Source organism: Halichoeres trimaculatus, unplaced genomic scaffold (genome assembly GCF_033239565.1).
Source record: "Halichoeres trimaculatus isolate MK-OKI-2021-1 unplaced genomic scaffold, fHalTri1.1 fHalTri1_scaffold_23, whole genome shotgun sequence".
In the NCBI taxonomy this organism is placed as follows: Eukaryota; Metazoa; Chordata; class Actinopteri; order Labriformes; family Labridae; genus Halichoeres; species Halichoeres trimaculatus.
The window spans coordinates 8,410,744-8,425,262 of record NW_027437201.1 but is presented as its reverse complement, the minus strand read 5'-3'; the positions used below and the strand labels follow the sequence as shown (position 1 = coordinate 8,425,262).

The 14,519-nt window shown below is 38.0% G+C and overlaps 1 protein-coding gene across 1 annotated transcript in view; it reads left to right on the top strand.

Annotated features, from left to right (window-relative positions):
* pcdh15b (protocadherin-related 15b) overlaps positions 1-14,519 on the top strand; it is a 281,925-nt gene that overhangs the window by 127,171 nt on the left and 140,235 nt on the right. Inside the window, exons 17-18 of the mRNA XM_074662917.1 lie at positions 11,083-11,215; positions 12,926-12,999. Coding sequence (XP_074519018.1) covers positions 11,083-11,215; positions 12,926-12,999 — 207 coding nt within the window. The remainder of the gene's footprint in view (positions 1-11,082; positions 11,216-12,925; positions 13,000-14,519) is intronic.

Here is a 14,519-nt window from a genome sequence, read left to right as displayed (position 1 = left end):
TAAAACACAGACTGTAAAATAAATGGACGTAGTTTCCCTGACGTTACCTGTCTGTTTCTTAAACAGATTTTCGAAGCAAACTGGCCATCGCGGCCATATTGGAAGTGGCCGCGATCACGCCCAATCAGAGGCGCCCAATCGCCTCTGATTAGGCGAGCTCACGATCTTAATATCCTCTGAACCTCTGAGTTTGAAAAAAAAATCACCCCCTATTGTACAGTGTGTGCCCATAGTGAAATGAGCGATTTAGACAGGAGACGATTTTAGAACCAGGCTGTAAATAGGTTAATTTCTGCTTTGAAAACTGCTTTTTTTTGGCTTGGCGTGTATGTGACTTCCGGTACTCCCAGAGACAGCCTCAAGCGGACACTCGAGAAACAGCAGATTTTAGCACTTCCGCATTGTCTCATATTCCTAGACCGGAGGTTGCCGCTTGGCAGAAGATCAATGTAGTCCTGGCAACTCAACCAGGCTGAAAGCTGAGAAACAGCATTAAGAAATAACCTACTTACTTGCTCATAATCTTGTTTTAAATCATGGATCAAAATCAGGTATATATAGAGGTGAGATTTTTTCACTTCACTTAGGAAGTCCTAGACCATTAATGAGAGAAGATATATCTTAACACGATGCATATTTAGGTTGAATTTACTAAACATTTTGTTGACCCTTGTTTTTATATTGTACTTTGTAGACGGTCCCTACATCAAGCCACAGCCAGCTGTGTGAGGCTCAGATCACTATGAATCCCACCTGACAGGGGTTGGAAAGAGGTGTCGTTGTACAAGTTTATGTTTCACTGATGAGTTATTGACCTGGAAAGGATGAAGCTGTAAAAGTGTGTTAGGGGTTTCAGCACAAGTGTGTGTGTTCCTCTCTTCTTCAATGCTAGTCTCTCTTTTCACTGGACGATAGACGTGAGCCAATCAGCTGGCAGTCACACTGTTGATGGACACCCTGCTGCTTGTTGTAGCTACAAGGTCTTCTTAGTTTTAACAGTGTATTCACACTTGGAAACAACCAATGAACGTTATCCATTACGTGATTTATGGTGTATTGGCTGGGTTTGGCACTCTTGAAGTGGTAGGTAAATCTTATGGAGATGAAGGGGGTTGTGATTGGGTGCCAGGTGTCACTTGATGGATGCCATTGTGATGGGTGACTGACTGTGTTGGAGCTCATCATGGATCACTCAAGTGTGGTCTAGAGAATTAATGCTTGTATATGAGTCGTCTCACAGGGAACAAGCCACTTTTAGTCTAAAATAAAAGATGTCCTGGCTAATAACAGACAGCTAAGTGTGAAAGCAACAATTTGGTAAAAGCCTGCATGAACTGATCAGCATTCATCTTTAGAAACTCATTATAAGTTGAAAGTTTTTTTCTTTCATGTTGTATTGTTAAGTTCTCGGTTAGGAAGAAAAAAGAGGAAGTTTACTGACTGTGAGTTTATTAAATTAATTAAGTTGAACAGCCACTCACTGAGTTCTGCCTCTCTGCCTTTAACGTTGCTCAATAAGCTGTATCGATCGAACAGTGGCTCAACTTTCAGTACCACTGCTCTTGGTGCATTAACATCAGCTCAGCCTCATTCAGAAATTCGCCTTGCTTTCCACATTATTTGTTGTAGAAGTTATAAAAACAACTTGCTAATGTGACCCAGTGCTTTCTCTTTTTAACATATGAGGTATGACGCAGCACTGCAGAGCTGACTGTGGTACAGAATGAAGAGCTGCAGCGTTACTTAGGAAGACCAGACAGAAGGACGTCAATGGGAGAAAAACTCTGGTTTGATCAGCTTAATTTGAGACATGACTAATTCATCATAAAATTCTGTGCTGCATCCAGATTCCATCTCCTGTGCCTCAGCAAACAACCCAGTTTGACACAGAAGATAACTTATGTGGAGACAAACTATCATGTTTTATTCATATGTATAGAAATGTCACGACTGCAATGAGTTGCTCAGACCAACTATGTTTGTCAGTCATCATAATTACTAGATTCTTCTCTCATCTTATGCGCATCTCCAGCCTTCTAGCTGCCAAATCAATATTGAATGTGAGCCACTGCAGATTGAGGTGGTTCCAGTGATTGGCTCACAGATTGTCCCCAAATTTCCCTCGACCCCTTGTTTATCTCAGCCCAAAACATAACCTGCATTACAAATCAATATCTATCTGTCTGCTACCTGATTTATTGAGACTTCAGGTCAGGACTTAGAGTGGGCTGTGTGTCCCCGTTCCTCTAACAAGCCATGAGTGACAGTCTCCATAGGAGAGTGAAACTGTTGCAGAAACTTTCAGATACATTTTTCACTCAGGTAAGGAAAGCTTTTGCATGGCCTAGATAGATGAAGCCCATAATGCAGGAAGCAGAGTATGCTCGGGGTCTCTTTTTTACTTTATCAAAGTGTCGGGAAAAGAGAGCCTCAACAGAAAGGAGATTAGATAAGATGAAAGACTGATATGAGGATAAAGAGAGACGGTCATTCTCTACCTGAAGAGGCATGAAGAAAAAAGACAAAATGGTGCAAGGTCAAACTAATTAATTACTCATATCTCATGTCATTTCGTAAAGTTGCTTTTCAAAAATTTAAAATCACTGAAACCCACACACTTCCTGACTGACAAGAATTTGGTGTTACAGTGTATTTGATCATCCCTGTGACTTTTAACAGTTGGCTCGTCCGTAAGAAAATCAGTTTTACCACACCTACCGTCCTTAACACAACCGGGTGCAATTCTTACTGGAGTCTCGTCATAAGATCACAATACCAGGGGCACTCAGATATCCAAAGCAAATATGACACAGCCACAAAAAAACATTTCCTGTCTTATGTTGGTGCCTAATAACCATTCCATCTTGTAGGCCAATAAGTTAATGTGCCTTTTTGGACCAAGATACTTTTGACACAGTCAGAAACCAAACCAGATTTGAGCAGAATATTCAACTTTTTTATTTTTTCACATTTTCCATTTTAGGTAAACCTTTATTTTGTAAAGTATGGCACAAACACTAATCGCAATAGGAAACAAAGCACTGCCCACTAATGAAATAAACCATCAACTCATACATACTCATACTCATACGACACGAGTAGTCTTTTTTTGTTGTTGTTTTCCTCTAAAAAAAAAAAAATCCGACTTTTGACTATTTCACTTGTGATTTATAAAACAAACAACAGAAAACTACCCTTACCTTTCAGGAAACCATAAAGTCCATGAAGCTTAAGTTAAAAGCACCGTGTGGACTTTATGGGTGATCTTGAAATAGTTTCACTTTTATATCTTTGCCTGTTTATACCTCACAATTTGAAATTAGTTAATCGATGCAAAAACTAGGCATTTCAAAATGTTAGTTTTTCGGTATCCATGTTCTGTCACTTTGACATAAAGTCCCCAAGTGAGATGCAAGATCTGCCCTTTCCCTTGAAGAAAACAATTTTTTGGAGTAATTTTGTAGTTTTGGTGGACACTGAAGCTGGGCTAGCCAAAGGAAAAAAAGTTGAAAGAACAGAAGAAATTTGAACAGGAGAGTGACAGAGCACAGGCGAAGGCACAGGTTATACTGTTTGTGATAGTGTGCATTCGTACCCAGTCAGCAGTTATTCTGCAGTGGTCTGTTCAAACTTGAGAGTCTATCAATAAAATGAAGAGTTAGGTCATGTTTGCTCTACTTAGCTGGTAGTTGGTAAATGTGCACTTGTGGAACTCAAAGAAACAAGCACATCTCAGTACAGTCTGCACAGAAAACCACGGCACAAATTTGAGTTTGCTTGTTGCCATATTTCAAACAACAGTGCTGTCTATTAATAAATAAATCCATTACCTTATTGCTTTATATCTTGCAAAAAGTTGTACTGAACAAAGAAAGAAGAGTTTGCTTCCAGAACAAATGCACAATTTGCCAAGAGTCACATTCCTACCATAGCAGATGATGGTGCTCATGGGAAACAGAGTCTTTTAACGCCAAATGAAAAGTTCTTACAGGACCTTTCAGAGTTACAAATGTAGCAACAACTCCAAGTTGAAAGTTAGCTATTGTCCAATGCTGGTTTTAGCCTAACTTATGCCATTGGCATAATATGGATCTGGGGAGGCAGGGGTTAACTTTTACCCCAGTGAACAAAAAAGATCAATTTCTTTCCCTATGGTCAACAGATAAAAAACAGTAGAAATTGTATGATTAACTTGGTCTTATCTTTACTTATGTAAAAAGGACCAATGTACACAAAGCTGAAATGTCAATTGTTGTTAAAGAGCAGTATCTTCATTCTGCAGCATGTTAAACAGTCAATTTCGTTGGGATGTATTTATGTAGAATGTACTTAACACTGTTGACTTGAATCCAATTTGATTCCAAGCTATGCAATTAAACATCAACGCCTAAGGTAAAATACTGTTGTATCAAACATATAAAGTGTATTTAAATGAGCCTTGGTTATGGGCCAGAAATTAATTTTACAAATCAGCTCTCCTGCTGCTGCTGTTGCCGCTGCACTCCTCCAGCAGTGTTGTTCCCCTTTGGGTCAAGTCAGCACAATACTGCTGTACACACAAAACAGATATGACAGTGTTCACAGCACAGTGTGTATCAATGCAGTCACATGCACAGACGGAAAAAGAATAGCTGTGAAGCTTTAGCATATGCTGTAGGTCAGGCAATTGCATGAAAACAAAAGCCCATGATAGTGAAATAGTCATGAGGTGTAGGACAAAGTAAGCTTAGAGAGCCTGCAGCAATGACAAGTGGATAAATTTGATACTGAGAGTCCAGAGAAGAATAAACAGTGCAGTAAATTGCACCCAGGGATGAAGCAATTCACCTAAACACTCATCTTACCCAGTAATGACTTGCTGGACTACCAGATAACTCTAAATGAGAGGAGAGAATGAGGTTATTTGTGCTTGGAAAAGGGTCAAGTGGTGACTCAAATGTGAAGAGGATAAAACAGGCTCGAAAGTGCAAGTCTAATAGCCTAGGTAGTTTGATGATTTTGTAACTTCTCTAAAAAGTGGAATTAAGAGCAGGTGCTGACTTGTAAGAAAAGATGGCTTCCAAAAACGAAAGGGGAAACAGACGAAGCTACGGTAGAAACCACAGGAACTTTTCATCAATGATACTCTGACTTGTTTGAGTTAAACACTGCTTTTTTCTCTCCCAAATTTTTGTATTGTGGAAAATGTAAACAGATTTCACAGGCTATTGTTTAGAACCAAGGTTCTTTGGCTTTTTCAATCAATGATCCAGTTTGAGTAGAGATAATCCCTTCCTTCTTTCCCCGCTGAAACTCCCGCCAAGTAGGAACACAAACTAAATCCCTGCCATTTGTTTGCCAACAATTCAGGGTGAGTAAAACCTAACATCAGTCAAATCATGAGAGGACAAAACTCCAATAATAGGCACCTACAACACTCTGTGATTATGATTAGGGGTTGGGACATTCAACGTGAGAAATTCCAGATTGCTTGATTTACAAGGTAGAGGACACTTGAGTTGTGTCAATTTTCCCTCTGATGCAGCACTTTTTGTCAAGCAGAGAGAAAATATAGAGAAGTTTTACAGACTTAAATCTCACTGATCCGCCTGTGGGCCATTCAGTACAAACTGATATGTGTATGTTTTGGTTGGTTTCCATGTTTTTGGTACTAAATATACTGAAAATAATGTAAAAAAGAATGGGTGTTTAGAATCCTGACACAGTGAGCAGTATACCTTCAAAGAAGAGTGGTCTAGTCAATCTTCATAGGGTTCTAATTAGCATAATCACATTGCATATTATGATAAATTAAGACTTTATTTCAATTTTAATCTTATGTCACATTTTTAACATCTTTCTATAGGATTCTGATTATACTTTAACCTTGTAGCATTGTAACCTAAATTGCACTATATCTTGTACATAACAAATTTGTCTTGACTTCAGTATTGCACAAAATTACTAAAGTGTAGGTTTTTTTTTAATCAAAAACAAAAACAAATAACTTTATTCTGACTTTAATCTCGTTCAACAGGACATTTTTTGACTTTGAACTAGTAAACTCCAACCCTTCCGACCTTTTTATTTTTGCTGTAATGTTGTACATAAGACTTTTTGGGGCCTTATTCTCTTGCTAATGATTTTGGTAACCAGTTAAAATTTGTCTTTTTTTTTAGTATTTGTTGTTTTAATTAATTGATTAATTAATTAATTCATTCATTTTTTTATTTATTTTTTCAGTTTTTTGTTTCATTATTTATTTTATTATAATTGCATACTTGTGTCCGCATTTTGACTTGGTTATAGGATTCCCACAAAAAAAAAAAAAAAAAAAAAAACTTTCTCATTAGGTGATTCCTTATGGAGAATTTCAAAATAATTAGAATTCTTAACATTTTTATTAAGTTTACTGCAAGACAAGATAAACTTTATTCATGCCAGTTTGGCTCTCCTATATGGGCCTTTGCCTGTGAAAACCTTCAGACATACATTAAAACATTACATCTTTTAGCATTCTCCAACTTCACTTCCAGCTTTGCTGCTGTTGCCTGGATTGCAGGGCAAAATTTTGCCTCACTACTTCCCAGAGCTCCAAGGTTGCTGTCACATCAGCACCGGGTAAAAAGTCTTTATTCTCTAACACTAAAGATTGACTGTTTGAGATGAAAACTAACATTTTTGCCACATCGTCAACAGACATTCATACACTTTACTGCAAAACGATTTGGTAAGTATTGATGTGTGTGATAGGTTTGCATCTACAGTCACATTTGCAATTGAGAGTCTATTGCTGCTATGAGTGGATGACCACCCAAATCTGAAAACCTTTCATGTCCCATCATTGCTCTCAAAATGATATGAATTCAGCTCTTGGGGGACATTTCATGGACTTTTAGAGAACATTGAGAACTCACAGTGAACTGCTAAGAGAATATTACTCCAGGTTGAGGATGTCCTTTTCAGCTCCTGCACCGAGTTCCCAAAGTGTTTGCAGAGCCCTATAGCTACTTTACTGAACCATGTGGGGAATACTGTTGTCTTACTTCTCTGTGCCAGAACATTGCCCTCCACATTTCCTATACTCTTATTGGCTGCTGTAATGGGATCCACTGGAAACTAAAGAGGAAAATCCTTTCTCAGTGAAGGGAACTCTGTTAATAGTCTTCCCCTGACAGTTATCAAGGGAAACATTTTCTCTCAATGTGACCATCTGCTTGCATCCCAAATGTCCTCTTTGTGACACCGCCACATGAACATGTGTGTTTTAATAGCAGATGTAAAAATCCTGTGGGGACATTTGAGCTGCGCCCCTTTCAGAACTGAGCACGGACATTTAAGCAAATGTTCTGCAGAGGTTTGGGATGTTTGTCACCTTTAGAGGAATCTCAGGGCACATTGCAGAGTGTTACCAGAGACTGGGCTCCTTCTGTTGATTAGTCCTGAAGGAGTGCTGGAAATGCCAGATCTCTTTCTGTAATATACAAATGATTTCAAATGCTTCTTGAAGAAAGAGTGTGAAATAGCAGGCCAAGATGCTGCAAAGACTGAAATCAAAGCATTATAAGTGTTCAAGTCTTAATTGCAGTTTAAAAAAAGTCTTATTTCAAGAAACTGAAGACAAAAATGATGAGATTCCGAGCTAAGATTTACATCTTAATATTTTATTTATGTATTTATTCATTTATTCATTCATTCATTTTTCACGCATTGTTGCAAGCTCTTCAGTCCAGAAAGCAGCTGTTGGCTGTCCAAGAAGTTGCTAAGTCGCAAACTGAAGTCGTGGCTTGATTTGCATAACAAGCCATTTGTATGTGATTGTCATGAACTCTGTAGAAGACACAAATTTACATCCTGGGGAAACAAGCAGTGCATAAAAGACGCCCTAAATATGTAACTTTTTTTTGTTGTTCCTTTATCCAGACTTGGGACCAATACAAGTGGTCCAATAGACACGCACTATTCATTTGAATGAAGTTGCCTGCTCTGGCTGCAGCTGTGAGTGGCATGGATAAGGGAGGGGCTGTCATGCCAGAGTTTTCAAATTCTAGAGAAGTTGCTGAATTTGTCACTTGTTGCTTTTTTGAAAGAGAGTTGGCAGCACTGAAATCAAGGCTAATCAAACATAATTGAAACCTCAAAGTGACTTGATCCATTTCATTCATGAAGCATTGTGCATGTAACTACTTGTTCCCACCAGAAAAGAATAGCAACTTGTAGAAGACTCCATCATTAAAATTTTCTTTTTCCGTGGCTGCTTTTATTTGAGAATCGTTATTGAGAGTCCTGGCCCTGGCCATCTTGTTCTGTTCAGTTTCATTGTTCATTGTCCTTCAATGATAAATGTTCTGCAGAGCAGAAGTGGACTGTGTTGTCTGTCGGTATTAGCTTAAATTACAGACTGTGTTTTGTGCATTGCCTCGTTGGCTGCATGTATTTTCTGAAAAAGAACAAAAGCTCTTTGAAACACTGCTCATAGCCTTGTCTTTTGTGGGCCATCAATATGACATGCTATTTCCAAGTTAAATGTTGTGTTGATTAAAACATGTCCATGAAGACAGCCTATTGAGGGGCTCACCAAATGGGGAAGTAGAAACTGTGTGAAGTAGAATGACATTTAACAAATGACATGTTATATACTGTTCTTCAAATTAATTTCCCTTAGATTTCATTACCTAAAAATGTGAGCTAACTCCTTTTTCATCCTCCTTCATTCCATCTCTAGTTGGTTTATCCATGTTAATGTATCTCTATAAATCATCTATATTTTCTCTTCATTCATTCTAAAATGTACTTCAGGGATTGTGTGTAATTCAAGGATGTTAAATGTTTATATGTTTCAGGGACTCAGCTTTAAGCAGCACTTTAGATTCTGAGAAAAATATGCTACTCTGTATAATTAAATACACAAGAGCACGGTGCAAAAAGGTGCATTAAACCCTTTTACATGATATGGTAACCAATATGTATATGTATTTTTTACATCTTTCATTCAAATCAAATTCAATCACAGTGCTGTATAGCTCTGCAGCAGTTTTAAACGAGAAAAAGAACATGATGCACCCAGCATGTTGCTGGACTGCCATAAAGCTGGAGCTAGGAGACCAAAGAGTTCCCTTGTTTCCCATCTTAATAAGAAGTCTCTTCTTAGTGGGCTGTGTAACCTCAAACTTGTTGGTTTCTGGCCTGGCTGTGCTCATAATGTTGGTTTATTGTAATAAAACTGAACATAATCAGGTTTTAAAACTGAAAATTGTTTTATTTTGAAAGTGACTGGGCGTTGTTGAGTGGTTTCTGTGCATGACTTCTCGTCTTGCTCAATCTGCTATTCGTAAATTGACATGAATCTAGAAAGCATCTGGAAAAAAATAGCTTTGCACATCCTATGGATGGGGCCAGAGCAGTGCTGCAGCAACAACCGCACAGACCCAGTGTAAGTTGATACACTGACCTGAATAGAAACCTATTGGATCCAGTGGGGGGCACCGAATCTGGAGACCAGAGACGGGGATGGCAAATTTTGACCTGGTTTGACCCTATGCCAAAAGTGGCAGTTATGAGCACTGCAAATTTGAACATTGATGTGTCCATGTTGTTTTTCAGTCCTCTGTCAAAACACATGTAGCCATTGTGGTCCGATCGCTTGTTTCTGGTCTCCCTGTGTTTTCTTCTTACTTTTTCCCTGGGACTCCAAATTTCAGATGTTGATTATACAGCAATAAATACTCATTTCTCTTCAAACATCTCCTCCATATCAAATGGGATGTATGATGGTGTACGATGATTCCTGAAATTTTACAATCAGTCCAGCTTCTGTATTGGAAAAGGGCTTTGCAGATCTACTGCTACGTTCACATGCAGTCAGTATTCGGGTTAAGGTCAATATTCCTGTTTCTGGAATAACAGTTTACATACGTGAGCAAACAGAGTTCTTCCTGTTTACATGGTAGCCATGCATGGGCAAGAACTCGATGCACAGAAAACATCATGATGCAATGTGCATCATCTTCGCTTCGTCTCATGTGTCCATTGCAACAACAACAACAACAGCAGCAGCACAGCAGACTTCCTGCACTCAAAAGACCAAGAATCCTTAGGAGCAAAACATGTGCAGAACACAAATTAATGTTCCTTTGGATGGGGATATTCGTATGGGCGTATGCATGACCAGATATCAGGGTTAGAAAAGGAGGACCCGAGTGGTGTTTTTCGTTTTTTTCGGTGTTTACATGGCCCTTGCGCAACTGAGTAATTGCTACTATTCTGAATATGAAAGGGTTACTGACTGCATGTAAACACATTGAGGGTTCAGGCCTGGGGTTTCCAAAAAGGTGGTGTAATAGGCCAACTCAAAACTTTGGGAACCGCTAGTGTAGGCTAAGGCTTTGATTTGATAAAGAGGTACAAAACACATAAATAATTTAAAAACAGATATTGCCAAATGCCAACAACAAAATTGATACCATTAATTTAGTTTAAGATTAGGATTATGGTTAAAAAAAAAAATCTACTGATACGTCTAACTCTTTGGAGTTTATGGGCCTCTTTCTCTATCAGAGCCTTTGAACTGATGATAGGTTCTTCTGTTTTCCTGGCTTGAAAAAGTGGTGTGATACCCAAGCTTAAGAATCTGTCAAGATACTACCAGGATACAACAACAGAAAATAAAGGCTTCACCCCTTCTGAATGTGCTCTAGCTCTCACATAAATAAACCTCTAAAACAGCCGGATAAGTTTGTCAAACTGTACACAAGAAACCTTATCCCCAAGAAGGCGTCAGTCGTATCTTCGCCCCTCACACTGCTGTTGACTCCACGCTCTTATCGATTAGTTAAACACAGCATGAAGTGCAAAGACACAAACACAGGCCAACTACTCTTTACTTAAATAATAGACCATCCACTCTGCCTGACACTGCTTTGTTACTTGCTATCCTCTTGTGCTGCCCTCCAGCTCTTCACCTCCTTCTTCTCTCCTCTAATCCCTCTCCAACACTTCTCCTCCTTTATCTGCTTCACTGTTTCAGGCTGTCTCTGTGTGTTTCTTCCTTCTGCCATACGCAATTCTCTTTTATCTTTTCCCCTTCTCCCTCTCCTTCTCCAGGTCATCAATTACTACGGTCTATATCGAAGTTTTGCCCCCAAACAACCAGAGTCCTCCCCGTTTCCCCCGCCAACAGTACAGCTTGGAGATCAGTGAGGCTATGAGGACAGGAGCTACACTGCTAAATCTGCAGGTAACCACAAAGTCTCTCAGTCACAAATTCAACCATACCAACAAAGCCAGATGCCTGTTATTTATCCTACTTTCTGCTTCCTGCTCCTTTGTAACATGCCCTACCATTTCTTAAAGCTATAACAACCACAAATTCTACATTTTCTTGTCAAGAAAAATAATTCAACTTTGAAGTCATCCACTGGTTTTTATCCAACACGTTTCATCATTGAAGCTAATAACCACGGTGTCTATTTGAACTGCTCAGCTAAATTTTCAAAATTCACCCTGGCTAGTTCAGCAATTTAAATTACTTACAATTACAACTTGTAAGCAACATGTTCAGCTATCTACCTCAATAGGCTTCCCATTGGTTCAATCATGGTTCATCTAATTAGCTAAAACTTAAATTTCTCCTCCATACATCTGGCTACTCTTGTTAGGCTTTCATTATCATAATGTTTGCTACTCTAGCTATGCTTACAAGATATTCATTTTTGTCATGCTAGTGAACTCGATCAACTGTGAATGATTCATAAAAGTATTTCATTAATAAGCCAAAGCTAACTGGTTCAACTTTTGGTATTGTGCATTTGGTTTACTTTTTAAATACTCTTATGTGACCTAGAGCTAACGATCTGACAAGTTTTTTGTTTCTTGAATATTAGCATGCTAGTTTATAATTTTCAGTTTCATTTGTTACCTCTAGCTATCCTTACAAAATATTTGTGACTGTCATGCTAGCTTACCTGTTCAACTGTCAATAATTAGTGTCATGCTAGGTATTTAAATAATAATCCATTGCCCTAAGCCATCTCTATCTCAAGCTAACTTTCCAAAGAAATCATTGTAAGTTTATTTAAACTTTTAAACATGTTGTTTGAAGTTATCTTGCTAGTTCAAACATTTTAAGAACATTAAGCTAACTGTTTTATATGCCTCCATTAAATCTAGCTGTCTTAACAAGATATCCATTTCTGTCAGCTTAGCTATCAGTAGCTAACAATTACTGATAGTTAACCAGTTCAACTGTAAAAGATTCATATTGAGATGGTACAAAATTAACCCATTACCATCTAATTATAGCCTACTGGATCAGCCGTTTGATATAAAACATTTGGTTAACTTTTAAAATAATTTACTATTTTAAGCTAACCAAGATTTCAAGCTAGCTAAGATTACAAGTTGTTACCTGTGTAAATGGTAGCTTGATAATTAGACCCTTTAAATCACATTAGGCTGAATGTTTCAATTTGATGCACTTTCTTTAGCTACATTTACAAGGCATCATGCTTTAATGTTAGCTAACTAGTCCAACTGTTAAAATCAAAGCATTTTAAGCTAGATATTTGGATTTTTTTTCAGAACTGTAAATTAACAGTTTCAACAGGAATTCTGTTATTGTCAAACTAGCAAGTCAACTTGATCAGACTTTTATCCAGAGCATTTAGCCATGTTTAAGTCTTATCTCCACACATCACCAGCTGTTCATAAATTAATTTTAGTGAATGTTTTTGGCAAACATCACAACTTCATGGCCTAACGGATTTTGACACACTGTAAAATACAACCATAGTATTCAAGATTTCCATATGAATAACGAGTGTTTTTTTTTTTTTAAATCAAATGATTTTTTAAATGTATTTTATTTATTAACTTATCACAATGTTACAGACATGCTCATAATTTTGTTTTGATTTTGTTTATGTGTCTGTCTTCAAAAAACTTTAAGGCAGTGGATCGGGAGAAGGACCCCATCACTTACAAAATAGACAGCGGAGACCCAGATGGACATTTTGAACTTGAGTAAGTGCTCACAGACACACAGTTGTTATCATATTATCATTTGGCTTTGAGATGTTAACATTTGCAGGGTAAAAAAACATTGCACTGTTTTTATATTTGTGTGGGAAATCTGAAAATGTGTCTTTTTTCTGTTTGTGCTTTAAGACCAGTCTAAATTATATCATTCAGTGTCCAACAAGGACTTCACATAAACACACCCCCACTCTCCCACAGCACACACTTACCATAGACACTCACAGCCTGTGAGAGCTTTTGTTGTATTTATTCATTTATTGCTCATTAAAAATGCATTGCTTATGCTGAGGAAAGATCTTATCTTCAATTCTACAGGGAGGGCAGAAGGAGGGGAAAAAAACAATGGGAAGAATGGTGAAAGACTAATGGAGAGAAGGCAGAAGAAAGGATAAGAAAGAAAGGAAGGGATACAGTAGAAAATGAGGGACAAAACGTCAGAAAGCAAGGAAAGACAGTGAAGAAGAGCAAGAAAGTTGAACATTTAAAAGCAGGAAAGACAATGACTCAGTGAAAGAACTTATGCAGATGAATTTACATAACTGAAGGGGAAAATTTATGAAGGAGCTGTTGGTGTACTTACAGAATGTGATGGTTTTGTGGCGGATCCTGCACCAACAGTAATAGCCAATCTCCCTTTTTCCACTGTGGGAGCAAAAAATAAAGCTCTGCCGTTCTTAGCACATGATAGAGTGATCTTGCATGGCTTCCGTGCAGAATTAGACTCACTTAGATACTTCAAAAATACATGTCAAACACAACAGGACAGGCTTGCTATTTCTCATTTTGCAATGCGGATGGCAGTGATGGTGCAAACACTAATGTACCAAAGATACAGAATACTTTGATATATAATTAAGTGGACCGGTGTCAGACCGGGATACAGGAGATGAGCTCTGAAGAGAATTTCCCCCATTAACTTTGGAATAAATTTTCATACATTTGAATTAGTTTCTGTCGGAACAAAGAGATTTTTCTGTAGGTTTTCTGCACACGTTTTAGCAGAACTTTGTTTGCAGAGCAGGCATGTAACGGTCTTATCTGAAGATTTTGTGTGTGTACGAAAATATGACGAATTAAAAGTGTGTGTGATATGTGTGCAGTCACAAGTTAGTTTTTTATTTCTTCTCTGTGAACCACTTAACATGTTCTGATGCAACAAACACCTTCAAACACCAAACCCCACATACACACTCAGAATTTGGACAGCATGCAGTTTCAGATGGTGTTTGAACTACGTGAGTAGCCCAAATTAAAAATGCTTCAGTCATTATGTAAATATTCGCTCTGAAAAGTGATAAAAACGCTTTCAATCAGGGCCAACATCAAAGATTTTGGCTGGTTTTGATGGTCAGAAGTCGCAGACAGCTGAAGTTGCTGATCTTCTGGTGTGGTTTACTCATTTTCACTTCTGCAGAAATCTTTATAGAACAGACTTTTATCTTTTTTTTGCTTCTCAGGCAGATTGGTTTGAGACTATGCCTTCTGTAAGTTACTTTGAGCTGAGA